Source organism: Apteryx rowi, unplaced genomic scaffold (assembly GCF_003343035.1).
Source record: "Apteryx rowi isolate R43461 unplaced genomic scaffold, aptRow1 scaffold_3, whole genome shotgun sequence".
NCBI classification, from domain to species: domain Eukaryota; kingdom Metazoa; phylum Chordata; class Aves; order Apterygiformes; family Apterygidae; genus Apteryx; species Apteryx rowi.
Window position 1 is genome coordinate 1,550,057 of NW_020449418.1, and position 24,569 is coordinate 1,574,625.

The 24,569-nt window shown below is 37.0% G+C and overlaps 1 protein-coding gene across 1 annotated transcript in view; it reads right to left on the reverse strand.

The window, feature by feature from the left end:
• The window catches only part of TDRD1 (tudor domain containing 1), a gene marked incomplete at its 5' end in the record, with an annotated part of 25,012 nt that extends 1,432 nt beyond the window's left edge, over window positions 1-23,580 (reverse strand). The window contains 23 exons of the mRNA XM_026069666.1: window positions 293-339; window positions 509-730; window positions 1,072-1,239; window positions 2,418-2,528; window positions 2,760-2,876; window positions 3,383-3,628; window positions 4,637-4,807; window positions 4,996-5,106; window positions 6,222-6,344; window positions 8,847-9,098; window positions 9,988-10,158; window positions 11,617-11,724; window positions 13,012-13,198; window positions 13,626-13,699; window positions 15,540-15,711; window positions 16,702-16,845; window positions 17,539-17,721; window positions 18,071-18,175; window positions 20,007-20,067; window positions 21,176-21,281; window positions 21,713-21,860; window positions 22,055-22,125; window positions 23,526-23,580. Coding sequence (XP_025925451.1) covers window positions 293-339; window positions 509-730; window positions 1,072-1,239; window positions 2,418-2,528; window positions 2,760-2,876; window positions 3,383-3,628; window positions 4,637-4,807; window positions 4,996-5,106; window positions 6,222-6,344; window positions 8,847-9,098; window positions 9,988-10,158; window positions 11,617-11,724; window positions 13,012-13,198; window positions 13,626-13,699; window positions 15,540-15,711; window positions 16,702-16,845; window positions 17,539-17,721; window positions 18,071-18,175; window positions 20,007-20,067; window positions 21,176-21,281; window positions 21,713-21,860; window positions 22,055-22,125; window positions 23,526-23,580 — 3,153 coding nt within the window. The remainder of the gene's footprint in view (window positions 1-292; window positions 340-508; window positions 731-1,071; window positions 1,240-2,417; window positions 2,529-2,759; window positions 2,877-3,382; window positions 3,629-4,636; window positions 4,808-4,995; window positions 5,107-6,221; window positions 6,345-8,846; window positions 9,099-9,987; window positions 10,159-11,616; window positions 11,725-13,011; window positions 13,199-13,625; window positions 13,700-15,539; window positions 15,712-16,701; window positions 16,846-17,538; window positions 17,722-18,070; window positions 18,176-20,006; window positions 20,068-21,175; window positions 21,282-21,712; window positions 21,861-22,054; window positions 22,126-23,525) is intronic.
• Window positions 23,581-24,569: the final 989 nt, after the last annotated feature.

A 24,569-nucleotide genomic window follows, 5' to 3' on the forward strand; every position in this document is an offset into this window, starting at 1 on the left:
GATCTGGCTGTATGTGCAGCAAAATATGGGCTGACCAAGACTGCGTGACCTATTCCCTATCCTACCTCAGTTTCAGAGTGTTCTAATTATTTCCATGTAAAAAACTGAGAAAAATAAAATGTCAGGATATTTGCTTTGCATTTCTTCAGTGTTTCAGTTAGCGATTATTATCTTCCTATTCTCCTTCCCTTCCTACTTTGGGTTGCATTTAAATTCTGGAAAAGTAAAAATTAACATCAATTAACAATAAAAGTAAAAAATAAACATTAACATTGTTTGGACTGAATCTTACTTGCATTCTCAATTCTGCGCAGCAGCATTTGGTCTCACTCCCACAGCCTACGAAAACAAAGTAAATGAATGAGCAAAACATGCATGACCACTGCTTTCCTCATTTAGAAGTTGATGTGTTGAATTTGAGACTTTTAGAATGAAAAGTCACTTAGGCATGCCACATGCATACACTTCTTCAAATTAAGTTTTAAATTAAGTTAGTGAAAATAAGTACCTTGACGTAGAGCACGCGAGTTCTCAGTACTGCAGTATTTGACCAAGCCTTCCATTACTAGTTTGTCAGCTACATTCAGACTACCGTTTTCAGAGAGTTTCTCCACTATTACTAAATTAACATTCCCACTAATCCCCTTCACTGTAATTGTGACATATTTATTCAATAACATTTCTTTTAACATATCTAGTAATAATGGAGGCCACGCAGCTTTCTGTATTCCTGGGGGGGGAAAAAAAAAAAAGAGGGTACAATCCACTTGTTTACAGTTCCTTTACGATCACTTGAATCTTGCACAGAATGCCATCACATTTTTGAAAATACAAAGGTTAACTTTTATACTAATAGCTCAGTTAATAGTTAGATTCCATTTTGTCTTTTTCCCTGTAGATTTTTCAGATCATTAACTAAAAGCATTTTTTTCTAAAACAGCTTTCACAGTATTAATCAGCATACTATTTCAGCAGATCATCTTGTCTGTCAATAAGAAGGAATGGACACTATCATCAGAACAGATACAGATATATAAAACGTTCAAAAAACAACCTATCAGGTTTTTCTACCTGCAAGTGAACATTTAATTATCTGAAAAGGCAGCTTCAAGTAGGAATCAGTGATTGGCAGCACGCTTGAAAGCGGCAGAGTTTCTGTATTCCCATAGTCTGCATACAGTACTTTCACTAAGGACTGAGAAACTTTTAGAACAAGAGCTCTGTACCAACGGCCATCACCTGAAAAGATCGAAACAAAAAAGTCTTATGTGGAGCACTATTTTATAAATACGGATTACTCTGAGAACAAGAATCTATGTTCAACTGCATAGCTTTCCAGGAATGTTTCATGTCTGGTAACTTTTTAAGTACTCCAGTATATACTGAAGGCCACTTGACAAGAAAATCCACAGAACAAGGGAACTGTTTCCAATCACAATATTTATAAGATTTAACCACTGCTTTTAGAATTTTGCCCAAATGATACAGATAGGATTTTTACTACAACACTGTTTAAGGACGTCTACACACAGTATTTCTAGTTCCTCACCTTTGTTTCCCCACACATAATTCCTTTCAATACATAAACAAGAATTTTTTTTTTTTAAGTATTTTCTCTCACAATTATTCTGAAGAGTCAAATAAATAAAAAAGTTAAAAACAACAGCTGTTGAACACCTAAGTACATGCACGTGTTCTGCCTCGTATTTTTCAATTCATCCATTATGTTTTCTATGAGCTGTTATTTCATCTAGCACCCATCTAATTTATTTTATAGTATTTACTACTTTCAAGCCTGCTTCAGCATTTAGCTAGATCTCATAACAACCCACATGGAGTCCAAATTCAGTATTTGTTAGTCAATACTACTTTTTTTTTTTTTTTTAATAGTGAGCTAACATATCAGCAGACTACCCCCTGTTCTTAAGGATCATGATACTAGTTTAAGTTACCTAATATTTAAGAATATTTCCGACTTAACAGTCCACCTAAGTCTGGCCAGCTGGTTAGGCTAACAAGGCTGAATGATCAGTTGTTGTAGCCAGTGGCACCGCCACCCCAAAAACCTGCCCACAAACCACAAGTGTTTCTCTACAGGTGCAGATGTACTATTGCTCTGACAAGTTTCACACCCCTGTGATTCACAGCAGCACAAAAATTTCAGTTTTTGCAGTTACTGGCTATTCTCCCCTCTTAAAATGCCATACATTTTGCCATGCACAACATACTCCTTATTTCCCTCTCCTAGACTGTCACTTAGTTTATCTGCCCTAAAGACACAACTGGGCCATACTTTGTGACAGAATAAGAGATCTTTAAACACTTTAAAATTGGAGTCTTTCCTTTTTCTAAGGGGGGGGGGGGGAAATTGTGTTTTATACAGGTCAAGGAAATGTAAGAGTGAAAAACTCCCTCACCTGAAAACTTTGCACAACAGACTTCACCCACTTTGGGTTTAAAGGGCTGCTTCTTACAAGATTTGCAATACTCTTCCAGGTCAACCAACTGTGTATGTGGTGTCTCTTGATCTACTGAACAGAAGTGTTTGATGATTAATCAAATTTGGGTATAATGATTATCATACTTGCTCTTAAGCTGGTTCAAAGTCCCCTCTCCCCGACTCTTCTGCATCTTCTGTATTTTTCTATTTTCCAAGCTACATTTGCATGTGTTTCAGTTCACTACAGGCTTTCGTCTGATTAACCAGCTTGAGCAATGACTTTTTACTGATATTAAGAATAGAAGATACTGTTTCTTACCTCTAGTTTGAATTGGTACAGCATAGAACAAGTCTGGACTTACGACTTCTGTTACACAGACAGATAGGGTTTCATCTATAGCCAATTCTACTGACTTCCATTGCCCATGTGAGGTTTCTAATAGAATTAGAGACCAATAAAATGCAGTGTAACACTTTTCTCGAAACATATGCAGGTTATAGGCATCTATTACAGAATATTATTTTGAATTTTACAGACATCTGCATGTCTTTACTGCAATAAAAGAAAGCTAAACCAAGATATTCTTGCTGAATTTTCTGTTCTCATTTTTAATATGCTAATAGTTTATGTAAAAAAGACCTCAGGAAAAGACATGTAAGTAAACACAGAAAAAGTTTCAGTCATGTAACAAATTTATACCTCTCCACTGTCATATATTCAAATAGGGATCATTTAAGACAAACCCAGTGATTTTTCACTTCTTTTTTTTGCCTATAATGCCACCTGCAGGGCAGCTTATGTTTAACTGTAAAACTCATTATACACTCAAAATTAGGCATGTTTATTAATGATCTTAGTTAAGGTTTAAGGCCAAAACCACGGTTAAAGGTTGGAATGCTGAAAATTCTTGTTCAATCTAAAGGTTAAGTCATTTTAATTACCTTTTTTGTCAACAAATTTATTTGGACACTGATTTTTATCTTGTAAAACTTCCTTTACAGCCAACTGTTCACAGGTTAACATCTCATTGATCACTTTCGGACAACCTGTGGAATTGTCAATGAGCTCTACACCTGCCCCATCTCTGGAAAAGGAAACTACTCTGGCTTGAAGCTTTATCCCTGCAGCATACATATGAAATCTTGCTGTAGCTTCCGGAATCCAGTTGCTGTTAACAGGCTTTATACCTAGAAAGTAGAAGAGCTGTTTAAAACACCTCCATTATGCAACTTTTTCTAACATTATACACATCTTCCTTAAGGCAGTTCTTAAGCACAACTCAATATCAAGACTTTCACTGCCTCTGGGATACACATTCTGTTTCACACTTGATAACCTGTCTCTCCTCCTCATTCTTTCCTCTAATGAAAAACATTTCCTCAGGAAACCCAAGGTTTTTTTCCCCCTACATTTTATGACATTCTACCAAATCAATACTTGTGCTTAAGCACAAGCAACACTATAAACACTGTTWATGAAACAATTTCATACATATCTTTTTACTAAAGGAACTGAAAACCAAATTGTCTTGAAAGTCAAAAAGAAAAGCAGAATATGCCCTGATGGAATATTTTTGAGCTTTTTGCTGTTTCCATATCTTTTTTTAAACCAAGGGGACTACATTAAAAAGGTTCAACAGCAGTTCTGCAGGATTTTGAGTGATCTGGTGTTGAAAAGGAAGAGAGAGGAAATATGGAGAAGATGGAGAAATAGCAGTACAGTGCCAGACTTTGCAAGAATCAAATGAGACAGCCCTACAGCAAGCTGAACGGCCAACTTATTTCATAAAAAACATAGAAGCTCCCTTGACTGCAAAAATTTTGGGAAAATCACCAAGTTGCACAAACGCAAAATACAACCAATTACTTTTAGCAACCAAATGCCAGTAAGCACTGTAGATGAAGTAGCACTGAACTACAAATTCCCTTTGATTAGTAAATCAGTGAATAAYTTCCATGCTAAATCACTCCACAACACTTTCAGGAGCTCAGAGAAGAACAAATGTCTTTCTGTTAAATGCCAATCTGTTGTGCAGTAAGGCTAAAACAATGGTTCCCACAATTTCCAGAGTCTGGAAGCAACACATAAGATGTGTAATGTGCAACAGAGTTGCATAAGGTATACTGACCCCCTGCTCCCCTGAAGTCTCTGAATGCAATAGTTTTTATAATGAAAGAAGCCATAAAAAGATGCACCTGAAAGCCAGCATTTAATTCCTTGAAATGGGAGTTTTAGGAATGAGGATGAAATCTGACGAATTTTATCCAGTGGTACTTCCTCAACGTTTCCGTAGTCCACAAAGCAAACTTTAACAGCTCCATCTGAAGTAACGTTTTGCACCAAAGCACGGTACCAGTTACCATCAGCTGATTTAAGAAGGTCAAAAAAAAGTTCTCACATTTAGTAAGTTAATTTTACCAGCAGTTTTCTTTTTTGTTACAGAATAAATCCAACTCCTTGTTATCCTCTGCATTACAGACTATCTTTTCTTTTCTTTTCTTTTTTTTTAAATGATCACCCTGTAGAAATTAAAATATTCTAGTTTCTTACGTACCAGAGAAAAAAGCACAGCAAGGTTCTCCATTCTTAGGTTTAAAAACACTCGGCGGAGTATTTTGACAGTATTCAGACAATGATTTGTTAAGTGAGTTTAGAGCAAGTAACTCTGAAAAATAGAATAAAAACAAAGACAAGATCAATACAACAAGCTGAATGAAACTTAATACTGTTCGCTTTGTAGCTCACTTATAAGAGACTTACCGAGACTTCAGCGAAATTTAGTATTTCATAAAACAACTGTTTGAACTGCTCAATTAAATAGTTAACTTATTAGGCACATTCATCAGCATGAAGCGAGAAAGCCAATCTTTTCTGATAAATATAGCAAAATGACTAGTAGTTCTTCCTACTAATCAAACAAGCACCTTTCACTCCATAATCTAAAGTGTATGTTAAGACTAGGTAAATTTATGGGGATTAGCTAGTTCAAGAGGACAGACAGTGGGACCCCACCCTGCTCTTTGGTATCAAACCCCTTAGTATGAATTAAGTCTCTTTTAGGGAAGCATTCAGTCATGTTTTAAAGTGGTAAACCATGCAGAATCAATGCTACCCTGGAAGAGCTAGGTAATAGATTTCCCCCACTTTTTAAGATCTGCCCTCTATTTCTAGTTTGAATGCATTTGACTTCCATTTTCAGCCACTGAATTTCATCATGCTTTTTCAGCTAGATTAAAAAGCCAGTGATTATCAGAAGTCTCTCTCTATAAATCGAGAAACAAGGTATTTTGAGCTTATCCAAGAAAAAGTGAAGTCTCAGAAGCTGTATTTTCTGGCCTTCACATTTTTTTCTCTCTTCTGACTCTTTTCCAGTCTGTCAGTATAGCTTTATAAGTTTCTGTATTAGAACGGAACACAGTAATAGAACAGGACTCCAGTAGTTCTGTACATGCATAGGGAACGTTTCTTTTTCTCTTACTTGCTGCCTTCTGTTTAGTCATCCCTTGCTTAGCTTTTCACTTTCCTCTATATTGCTGCCCTGAACCTTACTCAACTGCTTACCTTCGTTATTTTGAGAATTCATTCTCAAAGTCACTACGTACCATAATCCAATTTCTTCAGCATTTTACTCGTACTCTTTACGTTTAGGTGTACAAACTCAGAGGTAAGCCTTAGTGCTCTAAACTCACTTCAAACAGTGATGCATTGGAACTACATTAATAAATAAGAAATCGGGAAGCACAGTAACTATGCAGAAAGATAAAGGCTGAAGAAACTTACCACTGCTATTTGATATCTGACAGTAGAATTCCCCGGGGTTGTACAGGGTACACACTATGACATCTACTGTTTGTTTAAGAGTTAATTTACTCCACATCCAAACGTTTTTGCTTGCTGTATCCTCTAGAGACATAGGGGGAGGGGCGCAGAGGAAAGAAAAGAAATTACAATAAATTTGGGGAAAGTTATACATCCTGAATGCTCATTCTTCATGTCCTAAGATTTCTTGTTATAAATAATCTAACAGACTAATTACCAGTGATAGCCTCTTCACAGACTAAAAGCACATAAGAGAAACATGCCAGGTGCTTAATATATTTATCACTGCTGATAGGGACAAGCCTTAGATGGGTGGGGAAGAGTAATTACGTAAAGAGATGAAGACTAGATGGCAGTAATCTGAACAAGGGGGGCTTTGGAGAATTTTAGTTCCTAGTAAACAGGGCAGAGGACAGGGACGAGGGGAATAACTACCACAGAGTGCTGGAAGTGGTCTAAGGAGGAAAAACAACAAAACAAAACAAAAAAAACACCAAACCAGGAGGATTAATAGAAAGACTGATTGCAGATGTTTGCAATGTATGTTATTCTCTTATACTGCTTAACACAGGTGTAAAATACATGATACGAAGACTAACTTATGACACACTGAAGAAGCTCTTGTTCACTCCTTTAGCATATTATCAAAATTTCTTGTATTTATCATAGGTCTCAAGTTTGTTATAGCTTGTGGTAGGCAGCGGCATGCAGAGATATTGTGTCAGTCCTTCCAAAACTCAATTCCAAGTGTCCGGCCTTTGACTCCAGTAGACCTTTCCAGTCACAGAATCACAGAATGGTTGAGGTTGGAAGGGACCTTTAGAGACCATCTAGTTCAACCCTCCTGCTCAAGCAGGGTCACCTAAAGCAGGCTGCCCAGGACTCTGTCCAGATGGCTTTTGAGTATCTCCATGGAGGGAGATTCCACAGTCAAGTGTCTTTCTGAAAAATGAAGCTTTGAGTATGAAGATTTGAGTATTGGAATGGCTGCACGGGGATACTGAATGATCTGCCCAAGATTCTGTCTGATAGTAGATTACTTGAGGAAGGAATATTGCCAACAGGCAAAGTAAAGAAGTCTGGCTCTCACAGATATCTTCTTTATTCTCAGCAGAGTACAAGACTATCTTTCATATAGTAAAAGACTGTCAGATCCCTGCTGGAAAGGACAAAGAATAATCACTGCATATTGAGAAATATGTTCAAAGAAGTAGAAGCTGAGTTTAATTTTACCACTCCAGAAGGAAGAAAGATTGACAAGAAAAATAAACAGATGGCTGAAAGTTTATAGAAGACTTTAAGATGTTTAACAACTTTTAACAAACAACAATTGTTTGTTCTTTTATGTGATGGCAAGATTTCTTTGAAATAGTTCCCTAAATCAAGAATACATTGTTTCTTAATTTCCGGTAACTTAATCAAGATCTACTTTTAATGGTGGATCCAGCAATCACAAATTTCAATAGTTTGAGTTAAACAAAACAAGTTAATGAAAAATTATTTTGCAAGTTGGTAGAAAAATACATGTGTTCAAATTCCAATAGATAACACTAAATTTTAAAAGGCTTAAGACAAAAAGAGATTATCTCTTTTTAGAAACTGCATTCAAAAATGTGGAGGAAAGACTTGCAGAGACTTGAAAGGAAAGACATGTATCTGAATCAATTAGTGAAACTGGAAGAGATAAAAAGTAACCAAAAAACCTAAAAAGTACAAACATAAACCCAGGATCACAGCCATACATCAAGATATGTTTGGATATAAACATAATAACAAAAAATAATGTTGGTTTACATTTTATACAAGGTTCCTTAAACTTTTGAACAAAGATAAGGGATAACCATGTCCTAGCCACGAGCCATCTGGTGAAGAAGGTCAAAATTAAGGGACCTGGATATGGTTCTGACACAAACACTTTCCCCCAGTTTTCAGTACATATAGATATTGCAGAACAGAGATTACGAAAGAATATACAATTTTACTAGACCTGGAATGGAAAGGAGGAGCTTAATGTGCTTCGTAGCAGAGTTGCTGGGAACCTTCCCAGAATACACAGAAAGCTGACGCAAAGTTGCAAACCTCTCAAATTGAAGCTTTAGTTGCTAAAGGCAAAAAAAAAATAAAGCAACCAAGGCAACTAATCTCTTTATTTGGGAAGTCATATGGGCTACAGTTCAACAATCTTTTAATGATTAAATACACTGTTTTATGTGTAAACTATAGGACAGCGAGGATGAAACATTATTTGAGATAAAGAACAAGGGCAGTAAGAACAAGATGGTACTAACTAATCATGTACTATGTCAGCTGGAAATCAGGAGAATTCTAACCAGAGAAAGCAGAAATACAATCTTCTGAAAGTAAGTGATTGCAACCTAAATATAAAAATATATAAATACATTAAAAATATAAAGATATATACATAAAAGGTTTGGGGTTTTTTTTCTATTCATGGAAAAGTTGCAAAGGCTAGACTTGATGATCCAATCCAGAAGGTTCTTGCCTGTAAGAGCTGGTATACTTYGTACCTACTCTAGCAGGAGGTTAAACAGAGCCAGTGCTGCAGGACCAGTGTGCTGTACTCACCATTTGCCTCCTCCTTAACAGCCCTCATTTCAATTGCTGACAAGGCCATCTTTGCTTCCTCAGCTGCACAGCCTTTTTCTATGAGATAGCTTGATATATTTTTTACTGGAGTAACTGATGCATCTACGAGCTCCACCACAGAGCTATTACTCTTTTTATCAACTACTTTTACTGTGAGCACTTTGTCTTGCACCAGTTGTTTCATGAGAGAAATAGCTTCTGAGGTCCAGGCTCCCATCAGCGGCTTTACACCTAAACAGTCAAATTGTACAGAAAGATTCTGAGAACAGTCCAGGCCTTGACAATATGCAGAAGGGTGAAATAAAACTAAGACTACAAGTCAAACAGCAGATATACCAAGGAATTCCCCCCACTCCTCAGGCTTATAACAAGATTCCAAAATAAATAAATAAATAAATAAAAATTTAGATTCTGAATTTTTGCGGCTGGATTTAATAAGAATCTCACAAGAGGTAATGTATAACAAGCTAGTAGTTTATTCCATAAAAACAAATGTAAATTCAGATTAATTACTTTTACTATGAACACCCAGAGAAGCGTTGGCCATTGGGTCTCAAGAATACAACCTGGCTTTCAACATACCTTCAGAGTAACATTTATGATCTCTCAATCAATGAGGTATCTGCTACAGTAACTATAAGTGTCTTTCTCCTTACATTTTTACTGTTTACATTGCTAAATTTGTTTCCAAAATTAAAGTTATAAACAGAACTTTATAGTCATTGGTCAGCACAAGTGGGTTGCATTCCAGAAAGATGTATTTCATGCAGTAGTAATGCCTGACTTGAATCAGGAAACATCTGATTATTTTTTTCATGTCAACATATAGACCTTTTGCAGTCCTAAAATAAGCATTAGCAGTTATAGCCAGCATGATTTGCTCCAGAAGGGAGATTTCTTTAGGTCATGTTCCATATGCATTGGTTTCAAATGAGGGAGGCATCACCTTAGGTTTTCCTCCAAAGTAAAAAGCAAGAACTAAGAGTTTTGGAAATCATACCTACTCTTACATCCACCCTTTTCCTTATTTTAAAAGGAGATGACAGAGCCATGTGATAATTAGAGACAGAATAAGTGGATTTATCTATCAGTCTGAAACAGCTTATAATTTATTTCATACCTGCCAAAGTACATCTTATAGCTTGAACTGGAAAGTCCATTAATCTCCGAATCATAGGACGAAGTCTAGTAAGGCGAAGAACTTCAAAATTACCATAATCTATATAGCCCACCAGAACAGTATCTTCAGAAGTGTATGCTAGAACAGCAGCACGATACCAAAGATTGTCTTCTAGAAAGGAAGATACAGATGTTCATGGTACTTGCTTTTAATTCCTTGGAACAGAACTATTTCTTGAACAGACTCCAATATAAAACACAATGGCAATCTTAACATAAACTTGAGGCAGCAGTATAGTTCACACAAAGCTTCATGGAGTCCTCACAGAAGATGGCATCTACCTCCTTCATTCCTTGTGTGAGTTAAGTGTTGCAAACAGTCACTTCTTTCCATATAGAACTTCCCCTCCTTCAAATATATATTGCATGGAAGAACTACATTATGTGGATGAAGTGCTTAGGTTCAATATATTTAAACAATGAACAGCATCTCGGCCATCAGACCCGAAGGACACACAATTCAAAAGCCACACAACAGATCTAATCATTTAAATTCAATAAAAATACTTGAGAAATACAAGCTGACTGCCAAGTTTATGAAAAAGTTTGAACTAATGAACTGATGGCATTCCTTGGCTAAGCACCTGAAACCGGTGTCCACTCAAATGCCAAGACGGAATATTGACTGTACTAGCTTTTTCTGCATGTGCAGAAAAGTAGTATTTAATTCAGCTTATCTGTCAGGTCAACCAGTAGTTCATTCAAAGCAGCAAAACCACACAGGAGCTGAAAAGGAACAAGTGAGTAGGACTGCTCATCTATCACACACACACACATGCACACACAGCCATAACAGCAACATTTCTGACCAGAAGAAAGGCTCAAGAAGAGCGAGGTAATTTAAGAGCTGCATGAAAAGGAGACTGACTTACGAGGAGAAAAAAAAAAACCAAAAACCTCATTTACATCCTACTGCACTCAGGCAAACAGGACTTCATATTCTTAAAAGGAAAGGTATTTCTTTGATGTAGACATCAATTTCTATCACAAAACACTGCTTTATACAGAATACTAACCTATGCTTAGGCAAGATTCATGAGATTTTATCATGAGATTTCTAGTTATCACTGATGTCAAGTGTCTAAGTTCCAAACACAAAATTCAGAACTATGAGGTCTCTGCTACATAGATACTGAGAGGATGAATTCTACCAGAGTAACAATGCTACATATGTATAATTCTGCTTCCCTTGTTCCTTTTCTTTTGGTCTAAAATTAGAAGTCTATATTTCCAGCCACAGAAAATAGTGCTCAGCAATAGATAGCAATCCAATTTCTTCACGGTCTTTTGAAAAGCTACTTTATACAAAAGTGACCCCAGTGTTAGATGTGTGCTCAATGAAGGTACTGTTTCATGGTCTTTTTTAAACTAATAATTGATTGCTGTCATATTTACCATTAATAACTTTTTTTAAAAAAATCACTACTAAGCACTATCCGCAGCTGAAAACTAGATACAGGTAACAAACTTTGTACGAAACATTTCTAAACGTAAGTAATTCCTAAAATTTATAATCTGGTAATAAATTAAAGTGACTTAAATTAAGAGTGTTATTTCACCCATTCTTTACCTGTGAATTGGGCACAGCACACGTTTCCAACAGCAGGACGGAAATCTGGGATACTGGGAATTTTGTCACAATATTCACCGAGAGACACCTGAAGCTCAGCAAGACGATCTGATGTTAAAACACACAGGGTTTGGAAACCTTATAGTTTTGGAAACCTTATAGTTATTACAAAAGCACTAACACCACAAATCTTTAGTTCAAAGCCTGGAAGAAAACCTTGTACTATAATGGAATATACACAATTTTATTATTCCCTGTAATGTTTAATCTAACTCCAAAACAGTGACTGACCTGATCAGACTAGGACTCTTCAGTCTGTAATGCTGAAGAGAGTCAAGACACAAGTCTGAGGAATCACAACGGTGAAGAGAATGCACAGGGATAACCATTCACAGGCTCTTTCAATACACGAACATAACTGAAGCTAGTAAGAATCAAAACAAAGCTAGTGGAGCCAGGTTAAAACGAAACAGAAGACAACAGTTCTTCAAACAACAGGTAGTGACCAGTGTAACTTCCTGCCAAAGGACAGCGTACGCTATTAGTCTCGTGAGGATTCAAAGGGAGGCTGCAGAAGTTCACAGAAGAGAAAGCCACCAACTTTTATGAACTGTACCAGACCGCATCCAGCTGAGGAAGCACTTTCAGCTGAAAATAACTGCAGGTCTGGACAGTGTTAGGGGGATACACCACACATGCTTACTCTGCTCTTACTCTGTCCCAGACATCTGTTTACAGCCATTGCGGGAGACATACCAAAAGTCCTTCCAGCTGAGCATGCTGATCCATTGTAACCATTACTTACAGTCTTATGTTCTAGGGTACCAGAAAACATCAAAGCATGGTTTGGGCATTATCATCTTGCCTTCTCTCCCTTCTCATACTGAAGATATTTTTTCCATGCTATGATACAAAGAAGCTCAGTCCAAGCACCTAGCCTACAGGGAAACCCTTCTCCCCAAGCCATAAAGAAATAATGCACTATAGCAATAAACAGAGCAATCAGAAACCAGCACACATTTCTAGAACATGTAAAAGAACAGATTTAAACATCTAGAAATTTGTGATACAAACTGACTTCACATGACTGCTAAACTCCATGCCATACCATCTTTCTACTTCGAATTACTCAGATTCCCCATAGGTTACCGTCTTAATAGTTAATAAGCAGTATTAACAGCTAACTGCCAAAAACTTCCTGTCCAATCCCATGACTCTCAACTGACTGAGGCATGGACTAAAGTTAGAGAACCACTATTACAGGTCAAACTATGTGACCAGCAATATAAAATAAAAACATGTCCCTTTAGCTACCCTCTACTGAAGAGGAGAAAAACAAAACCCAAACATATTAGACAGTTCACAGCCCCCGTTTTCAACAACTGAGTCACTTACGTCCATTGTGCATCTGCTGACAGAAAAAATTTTCTGGAGTTTGAACATGGGAAACCACACCAGAAAATGCATCTCCAATACATACAGAGACACACTTTGCAACTGAATCAGCAGTGTGAAGTGGTTCTTTATCTTCAGGTATTTCTTCTTTACTTCCTTTAAAATGGTTTTCTAACACACACACACACACAAAGAAAAAAGGAGAAGAGGTTACTGATCAAGAACTAAATGACTCTGAAATGCACAACATCACCAGGCAGCATTCAGAGCCACTTAAAAAAATTACGCTAAATTAAGCTACAAAATCTAAATATGCTGAAATGGTTTATTCATTTTGCTGGATCCTTTGGACTTTGAGGGCTCCTGCTATTTTGTCCATGACACAAAACCATCACTAAAAAAGTATTTTATACCAGTAAAAAGCATATGTGCTAGCGTTACTAGTGAGCTCAAGGTAGCTCCTCTAATCAGTGTTTTTAAGTAGAAGGTGAAGCTAGTAAACAGCTGGGATATTTGCTACATTCACAGTATCATTCAGTGTGGAAGGATCTAAAATTCCCCAAACTTTGTCAGCCTCCTACTTAAGCCTGACTTGCTTACTCACCTCTTGGAGGGTCTGTTCCTGTGGCATTGTTCTTTGGAGTTAAATCAGATCTCACTTCTAACAGTGCTTCATCTAGACATTTCCCTAAAATATAGATGTATGAAACAAAGTAATTAACTATTAATTAACCATTACTTAACCAAGAGGTAGCTGTAATTTAGTTTAGTCGTAATTTAGTTTTGTTTTGGAACTATTTTCTAAGCCTAACCTAAGTCACCATCACCTACTGAAGCAAGCACATTCTACTTACTTCTTGAGCACGTAACATGCTTAGAAAGCAGAATAGTAGTTTCAGAATAACTCAAGTACTTGAGCTTCCTGAAGACATTCATAGTTCAAAGATTGTTACTGCTTTGTTAATTTTATTTACTCAAACAATCAACATTTAGGAAGTCGCTAGCAGTAAAGACTGTTGGCTGAAAAGTTGATTGCAACAATTCAAATGTAAAGATTCAGACCATATCGCCAAACTTAACATCACTGAGTTTGCAATGAATTAGCAAGATTTACATGGAAATCTTGAGTTTCTTAGCAATTACATAGTCCACTTTGGATGCACAGAACAGCATTTCAAGCTTCCAATACAATTCTTTTAAACTGAAAACTTGTGTACAGATGTTTGTTTGTAACTACTGTTTCATTGTTTAAAGTAGCTACATCACACAGTTCATTGAAGTTGCACTATTCTTGAAGAAACAGATAACCCCCAAGGGACTGGGTACATCCCCCCCCAGTCAAAAGGCTTTTTTAAGAGGATCCATCAGGATAGTGTCTATTCCCACTTTCTTTTTGCTTCTCTCCAGCAACTAAGCGTCGACCCACCCTGGTTTCTATCAGTTCTTTCCTGCTAAGGAAATCACAATAGAAAAAAAAATCCAAAGCAGAGAGAAGGTCATGTAATAGATGCATGCAAGATTTCATGAAGATCACAAGATTTTTGTGATCTTCTTTCCAAGAGGCTGGTAGGTTATATTGCTTTGCCATCAGTGCACTGTAAAGCAACAGAACATGAAATCCATCTACTATAACCCTGGATCAGTTATATTTACACAGGGCTTAGGTGCACCATCCTTCTTCTGATTGCAGGGACTATGACATGGAGATAAGCTTGCTGCCTGTCAGGAATTCTATTAAATTAAGAAGATCAAATATTTCTTCCTTTAAAGTTTCTGTGGCTGCATATCTATGAGAAGAATATTCTCAAATCACTATATTGTTTATGCTCTGCATTCAGAAAAAAAACAAAACAGTCCTCCCAACAAGGACAGCAGGCACACCTTCTGCGTATTGACCCGGTTCCACAACCATAGTTCCCTAGCTCAGCTGAAGATCTAAATCCAGACTCCTCAGTAAAACTCAGTTGCTCTGCTTGGGTCTACCAGGGAGCGTTTCTAAGTTACAATTTTGACTTAGAGTTCTCAAACTAGGTACAGATAGCAGTATCAAGTGGTAGCATTGTCTTTGGAATTCTTGTTTAGTCTGTGTGAGTATGTATGAAGTATAATAAAAGCTAGTAAAACACTTAGAGTGGAGCTAGAAACCGATACCATCATTTCTAAGAGTCAAAAATGCATGAGAGAAGGAAAAATGTGATCCCATATCCATGTGCATCACATTATAGCAGATACAAACAAGAAAATTCAGAAAAAGTGAACTGGTTTTAAGATTCAACTGAAAAGGTAAGCTTAAAAGATCTTTTAAGGTTATTAAGAATGAGATAAGATAGTTCAGGCACTGATCTTTTTAAATGACCTGTTTATTAAAGGTAAAAACCTAGGACAAAAAAAAAGGGGGGGGGGGAGGTTGGGAAGGAGCAGAAAAAAGACTTCTTTTAAGAGTGTTTGTGGGGGGAGAGAGAGAGAGAGAGAGAACATGAAAGACTTAGCAGCTGTTTGTTTTTCCCACATTATCAAGTCTGCCTTACCAGAATCTGGAAGAACAACATCTACAGCAAAACTCGGCATCATTTCTTCCTGTAATATGTCAACCACGGTTACTGAACAGTGCTTTCCCAAGAACTGAGGAGAAAAGCTGGTGATGCCTTCATTCCATCCTTCTTGTGTTGGATCATAATTAGCAAGGGAACACTTAATGGCCTGGAAAGAATTACTGTTAGAGCATGCTTTTTTTGTTTATTTGCCCCTTAAAAAAAAAAAGTGACTAAATAATTAAGGCCCTCAAAAATATCATCTGGCATATAAAAGTAAAAGCTGCTGTTGGAACTTGAAGCACTACCAATTCAAGTAATTTGTTTACAAAGCACAGTTAAGAATTAGGACATTAAGTTCAAAATTTAAACTACACTTCCCCTCTGATTCTCCCACTATATGTGCTGTCTTACGTAACCATGGCTGTATCACACTTCAGCCCCCATCTGAGCAGAGGCGTATGCCCTAATTTGTCCTCAATTGATGCCGATGGCTTTAAGACAAGATTCAAAGGCTCTCAAAATCCTTTATGGACCCAGCAGAAGACAGTCTGAACGAGCTCTGAAAGAATTTTTCCAACAGCTGTTACTCAAGACCATCACTGGTTTAAAGAACACTTCTCTATCCTTCTATGCGTAAAGTTGAACGTACTAGTTCAACTCGCAGATTAAGCTAGGCCATTTATTTTTAAGTGAACGACATTCACACAGCATGGCAATGAACTCAGTTGGATGACAACAACTACCACAAATCTCGCAACTCAGGTCAGAAACTGCCTTCTTCACACCAAAAAAGGTTCGCTCAAACCACAAACGATTTTTCACCACTGTATTAGAGCAGATCAGAGTATTCAGGCAGGATGTCTCCCCTGCTGCCCTCTAGAATAGAAGGGAAATGTGGGCCCAACTGTCCTGCAGTTACTTCACCAGCACAGAATCCAAGGATTCTGGGACTAGGAAGAAAAAGAGACAGGTCTTTCATTTGTGTGGAACATTTCAGAAAATTAATCTTACTACAGGATAGCAGTTCTCACGCACCACTTTCATTGAACACATAAAACACTGTGATAATGACAGTTATACTGAGACGTGAGTTATACTCATTTTGAGAGCTATTCATTTAAAACATCACAACTATCATTAGGAAAATAAAACTCACACATGGAGGAAACTGTTCAATGTCTTTGTGGAGTGCTTTAATCCTGGAGAGTGAAATATTTTCTTCATTTCCATAATCAATGTAGAATATTTGTGCTTTCTTTTGCAATATATCCACAGCTTTTACCAGTGCTCTATTCCAGGTCTGTATAGAAATAAATGATATCCTCTTCAGTAAGAGCACAACGTAGTGAAACAACACATTTACTGCATTCCTCATCAAAATGCATACTTCAATATTTACTCTATTTCATCAGGTTTGTTTTTAAGAAAAGGCAACTGAGCAATACTGAAGCAACTCAAATGAACACAGCTCAGTGTAGCATTAGCTGCTGTGAGGACAGAATACCACTTCTACTGACACGGGCTGGCAATCCAGAATCTACCTACAACAGAGGAGAAAGAAGGGGAAGGAATAGAAAAAATGCTGACGGGAAGGGAAATGGGAACAGTTTTACTACAGGTGACTATGGAAATGCAATCAGAAAAGTCAGATGAGAAATGAAGTAAGAATAACTTCCCTAAATAAGCAGAATCATATTCCAAACTCTTTCAACTGTAGTAATATAAATTTACTAAAAACACAGAGCCTTTAAACAACAGTAAGACAAACCACTCCTACAAGGTCTAAGTACTTGCAAATACATAGAAGTAAAGCTTTTGGAGAAAAACTTAAGTGTCTTAAACTTGCATTCCATATATTACAAAGTTTATTACTATGTTCTCCAAACACCATCATAAGAGGATCTCTAATTTCACTGACAGAGGCACAAAAGCAACACATGCAGTTCAATGGGCTCAACACAGAATTGTCATTTTAGGGACAGTAAGTTGTTACCTGATCCAAAGAATATTTTGCAACACAGACTTCCCCTTTGATAGGAATATACTCCTCTTGAATAACTGTATTAGCGTAACAGTCTTGCAGTTTCACAGAAATTTTATTGATACGGTCTAAAACTTCTGGAGAACTTATCTGGACATAAAACTCACTTGGATTCCTGAACTCTGTTACTATACCCTAAAGAGAAAAGCCATAGTACATGAGAATCATGCAACAGCAACATGCAGTATATCATCCAGGACCAGTGTGCATTTTAATAAATGCATTACACTTTACAGTTGATTCTGTTTTCTTATCTAGCAGTAAGAACTGTAGGAAACAAATACCAGTGATATTCACTTTCACAGAAACATCTTTCTTCCTTATTCCCCCATTACATTTACTTGTCTTCTTAAAAAACAATCAGATTTTATAAGCAAGCAAACTCAGGCAAACAGCTGAAGTGACATATGCAGGTAGACATGCTTAGCAAAATCTTCAATGCAATCTAACAGAGCATCTTAGTATTTTCTCAAAATAAAAGTACCTTTATTTCCATAGCTTTTTTGAGCCCTAGAGTTTGGAGATCCGAAAGCATTATCTTCTTGATGTGCTCTTCTACCTTGAGGGAATCCACAGACACTGAATTACCCTATTTAAAACAGCTAGAAGTTATGTTTAAGTTGAAGTTGTTTAGATAAATGCTTTTGTAACAACAAGGGAAGAAAGAATAACCTTTAGCATCTCAAGTAACATTTATGAAAGTGCTTTTGTTGTCTTTCAACAAGATAAAAGTCTTAAAGACTCCTTATTACATTTGAAAATATAACCCTTAAAACATTAGCACAGAGATACAGTGAGCACGCAGTGAAAAAAATCAGAAGTGCTGAAGCACTTGCACAATGGCAGCCGACAGAGGCATGAATTCATCTGTTCCTTTCATACCTGCTTAAACAGCACTGACAACTTCAAAATATTTCCTGCCTTTGATGTTTTCATAAGTAAGTGGAATTGAATTCCACCTGCTGTGTTGTAGCTTTAACACCACAGTTACTAGGGTATATAACAGCTGCTACTGCTTTAACAGAGGGCATACTTTTTTTTTTTTAATGGAAGTTTTAACATTTAGTCTAACATACCTAATGCATAGCATCTGTGTCCATGACACCCTAAAAACATTAGAAAAATACTCTCACACACATCATTAGAGAAAGCCTCTTTTTCTAACAATCATTTGGACCAACACACTTCAGAAAAAATGCATGGTGACAGATTTCTGTTGTAGTTACCAAATTGTTTGTTTACTGACAAATATCCTTCTAATAAAAATGCATCTGATGGTACAATAGCAAAATACATTAAAAATTCCTCAATATACAATGATGAGCTTATCTTACCCTCCCTGCCAGCTCGCTTGAGACCCAGAGGATGAACCAGGAAGAAATAAAAACCTTCCATTATTTCAAAATACAAATTGTTTATTCATACAGTATTTCCTCTTGATATAAAGGCCTCCTCCTATCAGTTATTCATCGGCATTTTTATTCAGTTGAATACCCTTGTACACATGGAATAGGTACTACAGTTAAGACCTACTACAGATGACTGTCAAAGCACTGTATATAAACAGAAAAGGGGGATAAGGTTAGTTTTACTAAAACACACAGACACAAGCACACATAGCAGGAAGCTATCAGGATGAACTAACAGAAATGTCATAACCTAAGACAGAGCCTCCTTTCTAAATTCCTTCAGAAAGTCAAACAGATGAATGAGCTACCTCAAAGAAGTATATGACAGGGGAATTTTGTTATACAGTGCAAACATGGAGCTAATTGGAGGTATGCATATTTAGTTGCTTCCATAAATATGATCCCAGGAAACCAAGACAACAGCAAAATGATCTCCTGCATAACAGCTCACAGGAAGACTACAGGAAGAACTGTTTGGCTAATACTGAGATTGAGAGAGGCTAGAAACTGTTAGAAAGGAAAACTGCATCAGGTTTTATTTCTGCTACACTAAGGAAACAAGATTTTATCTGTATTTGTTAATACACAATACTCCATTAAATGTATTTCCATACGATTAAAACGGGTCTCAGCATCAGCTTGTGATTGGGGCAGAAGAAGAAAAGAAAATGACACTAAATTTTTTCTGAATTGGACAAGCTAAGCTTGTATCCTTCCTAAAATATTTCCCTAGCAACCATCACACATGTCCTGATTTTTAACTTTTTCACAAACACTTTTTTCAGCAAAAAGTGAGTTTTGTCACAGTTTTGCTAAGAGCTTTAAGCAGTAACATACTTTTCAGTGCTTCTCGCAGTAACTTCTGATTTGCAGCACTAACTCTTTCTAGAAGGAGTAAAAGACTAACTGTGGAATTTGTTCCTTTCCTATACAGGTTAAATTAAACATATTGTAACTAGCTCACAGCAGGGCCATTCAAGACACAGAACTCATTAAAACCATATTCCATACCTTAAGACAAACTCTCCTCTTGGCTTTAGCAGGTAGCTTGCCTCCACTGTTACTGCTTAAACTGTGATCAAAGAAAAATGTGTTATTTTTGAAGAATCAAAGGCAGGCAAGTAACATCAGTAACACCTATCTGCAAATAAAACAAAAAGGCTGCGTTCATTGTATGTGGTTCACGTCAACACTTACTCTTCCTCCAAGAAAAAGGGGAATGACAAATTTGTTAGCTCCCTGCCAAGCAACACTCAGTATGCTTTTCCTGATGCCACCAAAACTTAAAATATAACAAAAATTTAAATTTAATCAAATTGGAGAAGTAATCTCACACTGCTTGTGTGGAGTTCTAACACTGTAATCCTAGGCAAGCCTACAAAACTGTAAAAGCATGAAAAAGATAGATTTGCTATTTCAGTTGAGAACATAAGTAAAATTGAAACAACATATGCCAGCTTGATTAAAAAAAAAAAAAAGTCAGATTCAGCCACTGTAGCAAAACTTAGGGGAAAAATAAGGGTATTCTCTTGTAAACTTTGATTACGGACACCTGGCTGCAAATTTGCTGAGCAATGTACTATTTCCTCAGACTGCTATCATCATCCCTTGCTAGAGGCTGCCAGCTTAGCAGCTCAGATCATTCCCAAGCATCTCAGCTGGCAGGTCAAAGAGTGATAATGAGCAGCTAGACGATGACCAGGCTGAGAGAACTTCTTCAAATCGCAGCTGTGCTGACCAAAGATAAAATATCAATGAAGTTCACCAAAGCTACATTTGGACTCAAAGGGTGCCTTTTTGGAGCCTGTTTAAGGCAATGCATTAACTGTGTCACTCAGTTCCCTACATCTTCAAGAGCAACAGCGAAGCCATGCAGTAAGCTGGTATTCTTACTGCATGTTCACATAATTCTGAATATGGACACAAAGCAGAACCATTTATTTTGACTTAAGCCAACTGTGAAACCACTTTATAGAACATCCTGAGAAATCCAATAATACCTTTCAAGTCATCCTTCTAACGCAGCAGAGCTGAGCTGACAAGTATCAGATAATACAATACTAACCTAAGAATAATCAACATTTTACTGTAATATTGTATTTACATTGTAACTTAAGTTATATTAGTAGGAATATTGTCTTTCTGTAAACATTATTTGGCAGAACTTTTAACAAACTTACTCCTGTTTAATTGGCTTGCATACAACACCATGCGTTCGCCAATCTTTCTTCTGGCAGTCTGTAGAACAATAGTATATCTGCTTACATTGTGAACACCTCAGGGATCCTAAAAAAATATGAAGTCAGAGAGAAACATCTACGTCAGAAGAGATGACAGTCGTTAAATTAAAGACCCCAGGTATTATTTAATGACTACGTTACAAGAAGGTATCACTACAGTTCTAAATACATACAAATTGGTATTTTTATTCTTCTGCAGCTATCTATCAGACACTGCTGCCCCAATTGACCAAAGTTTGTCCATATTTAAAATTGAAAAAGATAACACTCAGTGAAGCAGGAAATTATCTTCTGTTCATTGATTCTGTAACTCCAACCATGTTCTAAATAGTTACTACACTTGCATCTGAGAGATGATAAAATACACATCTGTTTTATGGCAAGAGTCTGGAAGGTATGTTTCCGAGCAATTGTCCTGATCCAGTTTCATTAATAAATATACTCCGTATCACAGACTATAGGATAAAGGAAACTTACCAAATAGACCACAGTGATGGCAAGTCATCTTTTGTGGGGGTGATATTAATGAACTAAAGAGACTCTGATCATAGCCAATAGAGAAAACATTCTCGGAGGAATATTGCAGCTTCTTTGGCTTCTCCTGAATCACATCAGAATGTGGTAACTGTAAGAGAAAAATCTCAGGTGATTCTTACCAGAAAATGCAGTCCTCTGGGATAGAAACATACTATCTCAGAGTATGGCAACAAAAAATGAGTTAAAATTTCAAAGTTCCAGCAATAGCAATACATGCTTATCATTTCTGCTATCTAGAAATGCTCAGATTATTAGGGGCAATCATAAAGTACAGTAACTCACAGCGTTTCCTTCATCAGTTGCAGCTGTCAACCACAACTTCCTGCTACGAGTTACGCCTTCCACTGAACTTCCTAAGAACAGAAGTATTTGAAAAGTGATTTAACAACACTCATGCATGCTGTGTTTGGGAAATCTGCAGTTAAATATGAAACATTTATCTATTCCTATTATTTTGCTATCACATTCACTTATTATTATTACTCTGATACTACACAGATTCAAATCTTACCACCAGTGACAACATTAGAGCTACAGTTTCACTGTTCTGTGCCTATCCCTCAGTAGAGGGGGTTAATGCCTCCCATCCATAAATTTGTTCCAATTAAAGTTGTTCAGTGTGAATTTAAAAAATTATATACACACACACAATTTCCAACACCCAAAGGGAGAAAACTCAGAATAGACAGTTGTACAATAGCTATAGTACGAGGTAGCCTTTTCTATTTTCTTTCAGTATTGTTGAACATGTGGTCTATGTTCAGCTTATAGTTACACATAGTTTTTGTCACATCAACAAACATTCAGAAACAAAATATTTTAAAACAACTTAAGAGAGTCTGATTTTTAAAATGAGCACCTTACAAACAATGTGGTCTTTCCAGTGAGCTTATTCTTTAGCCAAACACTTTTACCAGACATACAAACTTTCAGGTAAGTCTGCCTACTGACATATCAGGAATTACTTTTTTTTTTTTTTTTTTTAAACAAATGGGCAATTCATTTTCCTACAAGTAATCTGTTGCAGTCAGACTACATATGCCACTCTGAGTTTGTTCTGGTCTGACAGGCTTATTAGTCCAAATTCTCCTCTGAGCCAACACAGCCACACAGCTTACATGGCTTTTTTAGGCCTTGAAGCAGATTAATCACTCTTTTGCTCAAAATGCAATCAAGTTCAATGAACCCTCCAGACTCAAGATAGCTACATACCAAGATATCTCAGATCTCCCAGAACCAAGTTCTTTTCATTAAGAGTAATGGAGAGCATGAATCAGACAGCACTGAGATGGTGCTGAAGGCAAGAAACGTTACTGAAGCAGCTCCAACTCCCACTGCTTGTATCTGCACTGACTTCCCCAGTACCCAATTATCCAGGTTTTTCAATTATCTAAGGCATTCCAGCCCACACAAGCCTGGATAATAACGAGTTAGCTGTATTTATAAGCCATAACCATACTGATGATCTTTATCAATAATCAAGCATATACACAGCTACAGAAAAACAAAATTAAATACCTTTGCCCACCTTTGACCTAGTCTCTTTTTATTGCAGTTGACCACTCTAGTGTTGCAGCTTAAGCTAGCACCTTCTGTACTGTTTTACACTTGGCAAAAAACTGTTCAGTTTGTCCACAGAATGCTGAATTTCTGTTAGATGATTCAGAAGTTGTGCCTCCAAACTGAGGGCTTTTTGACAGGAAATTGAGAGCTATGATTCTGCTGCTTAAACCTTCATCTGAAACTTTATTACCTTTGTTCTTTATGCGAAGTGGTTGGGCCATCATAAAAATGTTCACATCCAAGTATGACAAAAGGCGTTAATACGGTCATATGCCAGGTAACTACAAAAGCATGGATTTAAAATTAGTTCATGCACACATACACACTAATTAAGTATTTTAATATCTTCCAGTCAAGTTTTGAAGTTAAAACACCAATTTCGGAAGGATAATTCTCCACTATTTCTGTAATTTGCACAGTAAACAGTAAAATACTTTACGTGTTAAAGATATCAACAACAGACCCTCCAGATTAAAAATAAATAAATAAATAAAGGTTCTGTCCTACAGGAATTCACTGACAAGCAGGAACAGTAGTCACAGATAAACTGCTGATTCTGTTGAACTCAAGAGAGATCTTGTTGAACTATTTTAAAAAGCCACATCTACATTAAAGCATAAGCTATATTCATTTGCTCTTCAGTACTGGGAGTAAACCACAAGTGAAGGCTCTGAAGTATTGCATGCTGAAGCCCTAAAAAGACAACCAACTTCTGATTTGACAAAGTCATTATCTGAGTGAAAATGCTATACTGGATTTTGCCAAAACAAATTTTTAGCACCCGCTTTCCAAAAGTTCACATACAACGTTAACTGTTTTAATTATGAAAAAACTCTCTTACTACATTATGTTAAAGAAATGAAACAAAAATGAACTTGAAAGAAAGCTGAACAAAGTCTTTGAACATATTTACACTGAAGCCAAGTCAAACAGGCACCAGCTATCCCAACTGCAACTGAATAACACCAATAGCACTCTTTCAAATAGCATTGCTTTGAATAATTAATTTGGGATGAAATTAAGTATGTCACAAACCACAGTCAGCAACCTGAACTCAGTGGTAGGCTGATGCTTTCACACATTTGTCTCTCAAAGTGCAACAGACTGCCAAAGGCCTCGCCAGCGCCGGGCCGAGCCTGCGAGCCCCGTTTTCCTTGCCCCCTTCCCCTTCCAGCCAAGGCCCGGCAGCCCACTCCCGGCGGGGTGCAAGCGGGGAGCGAGCCCCCCAAGGGCG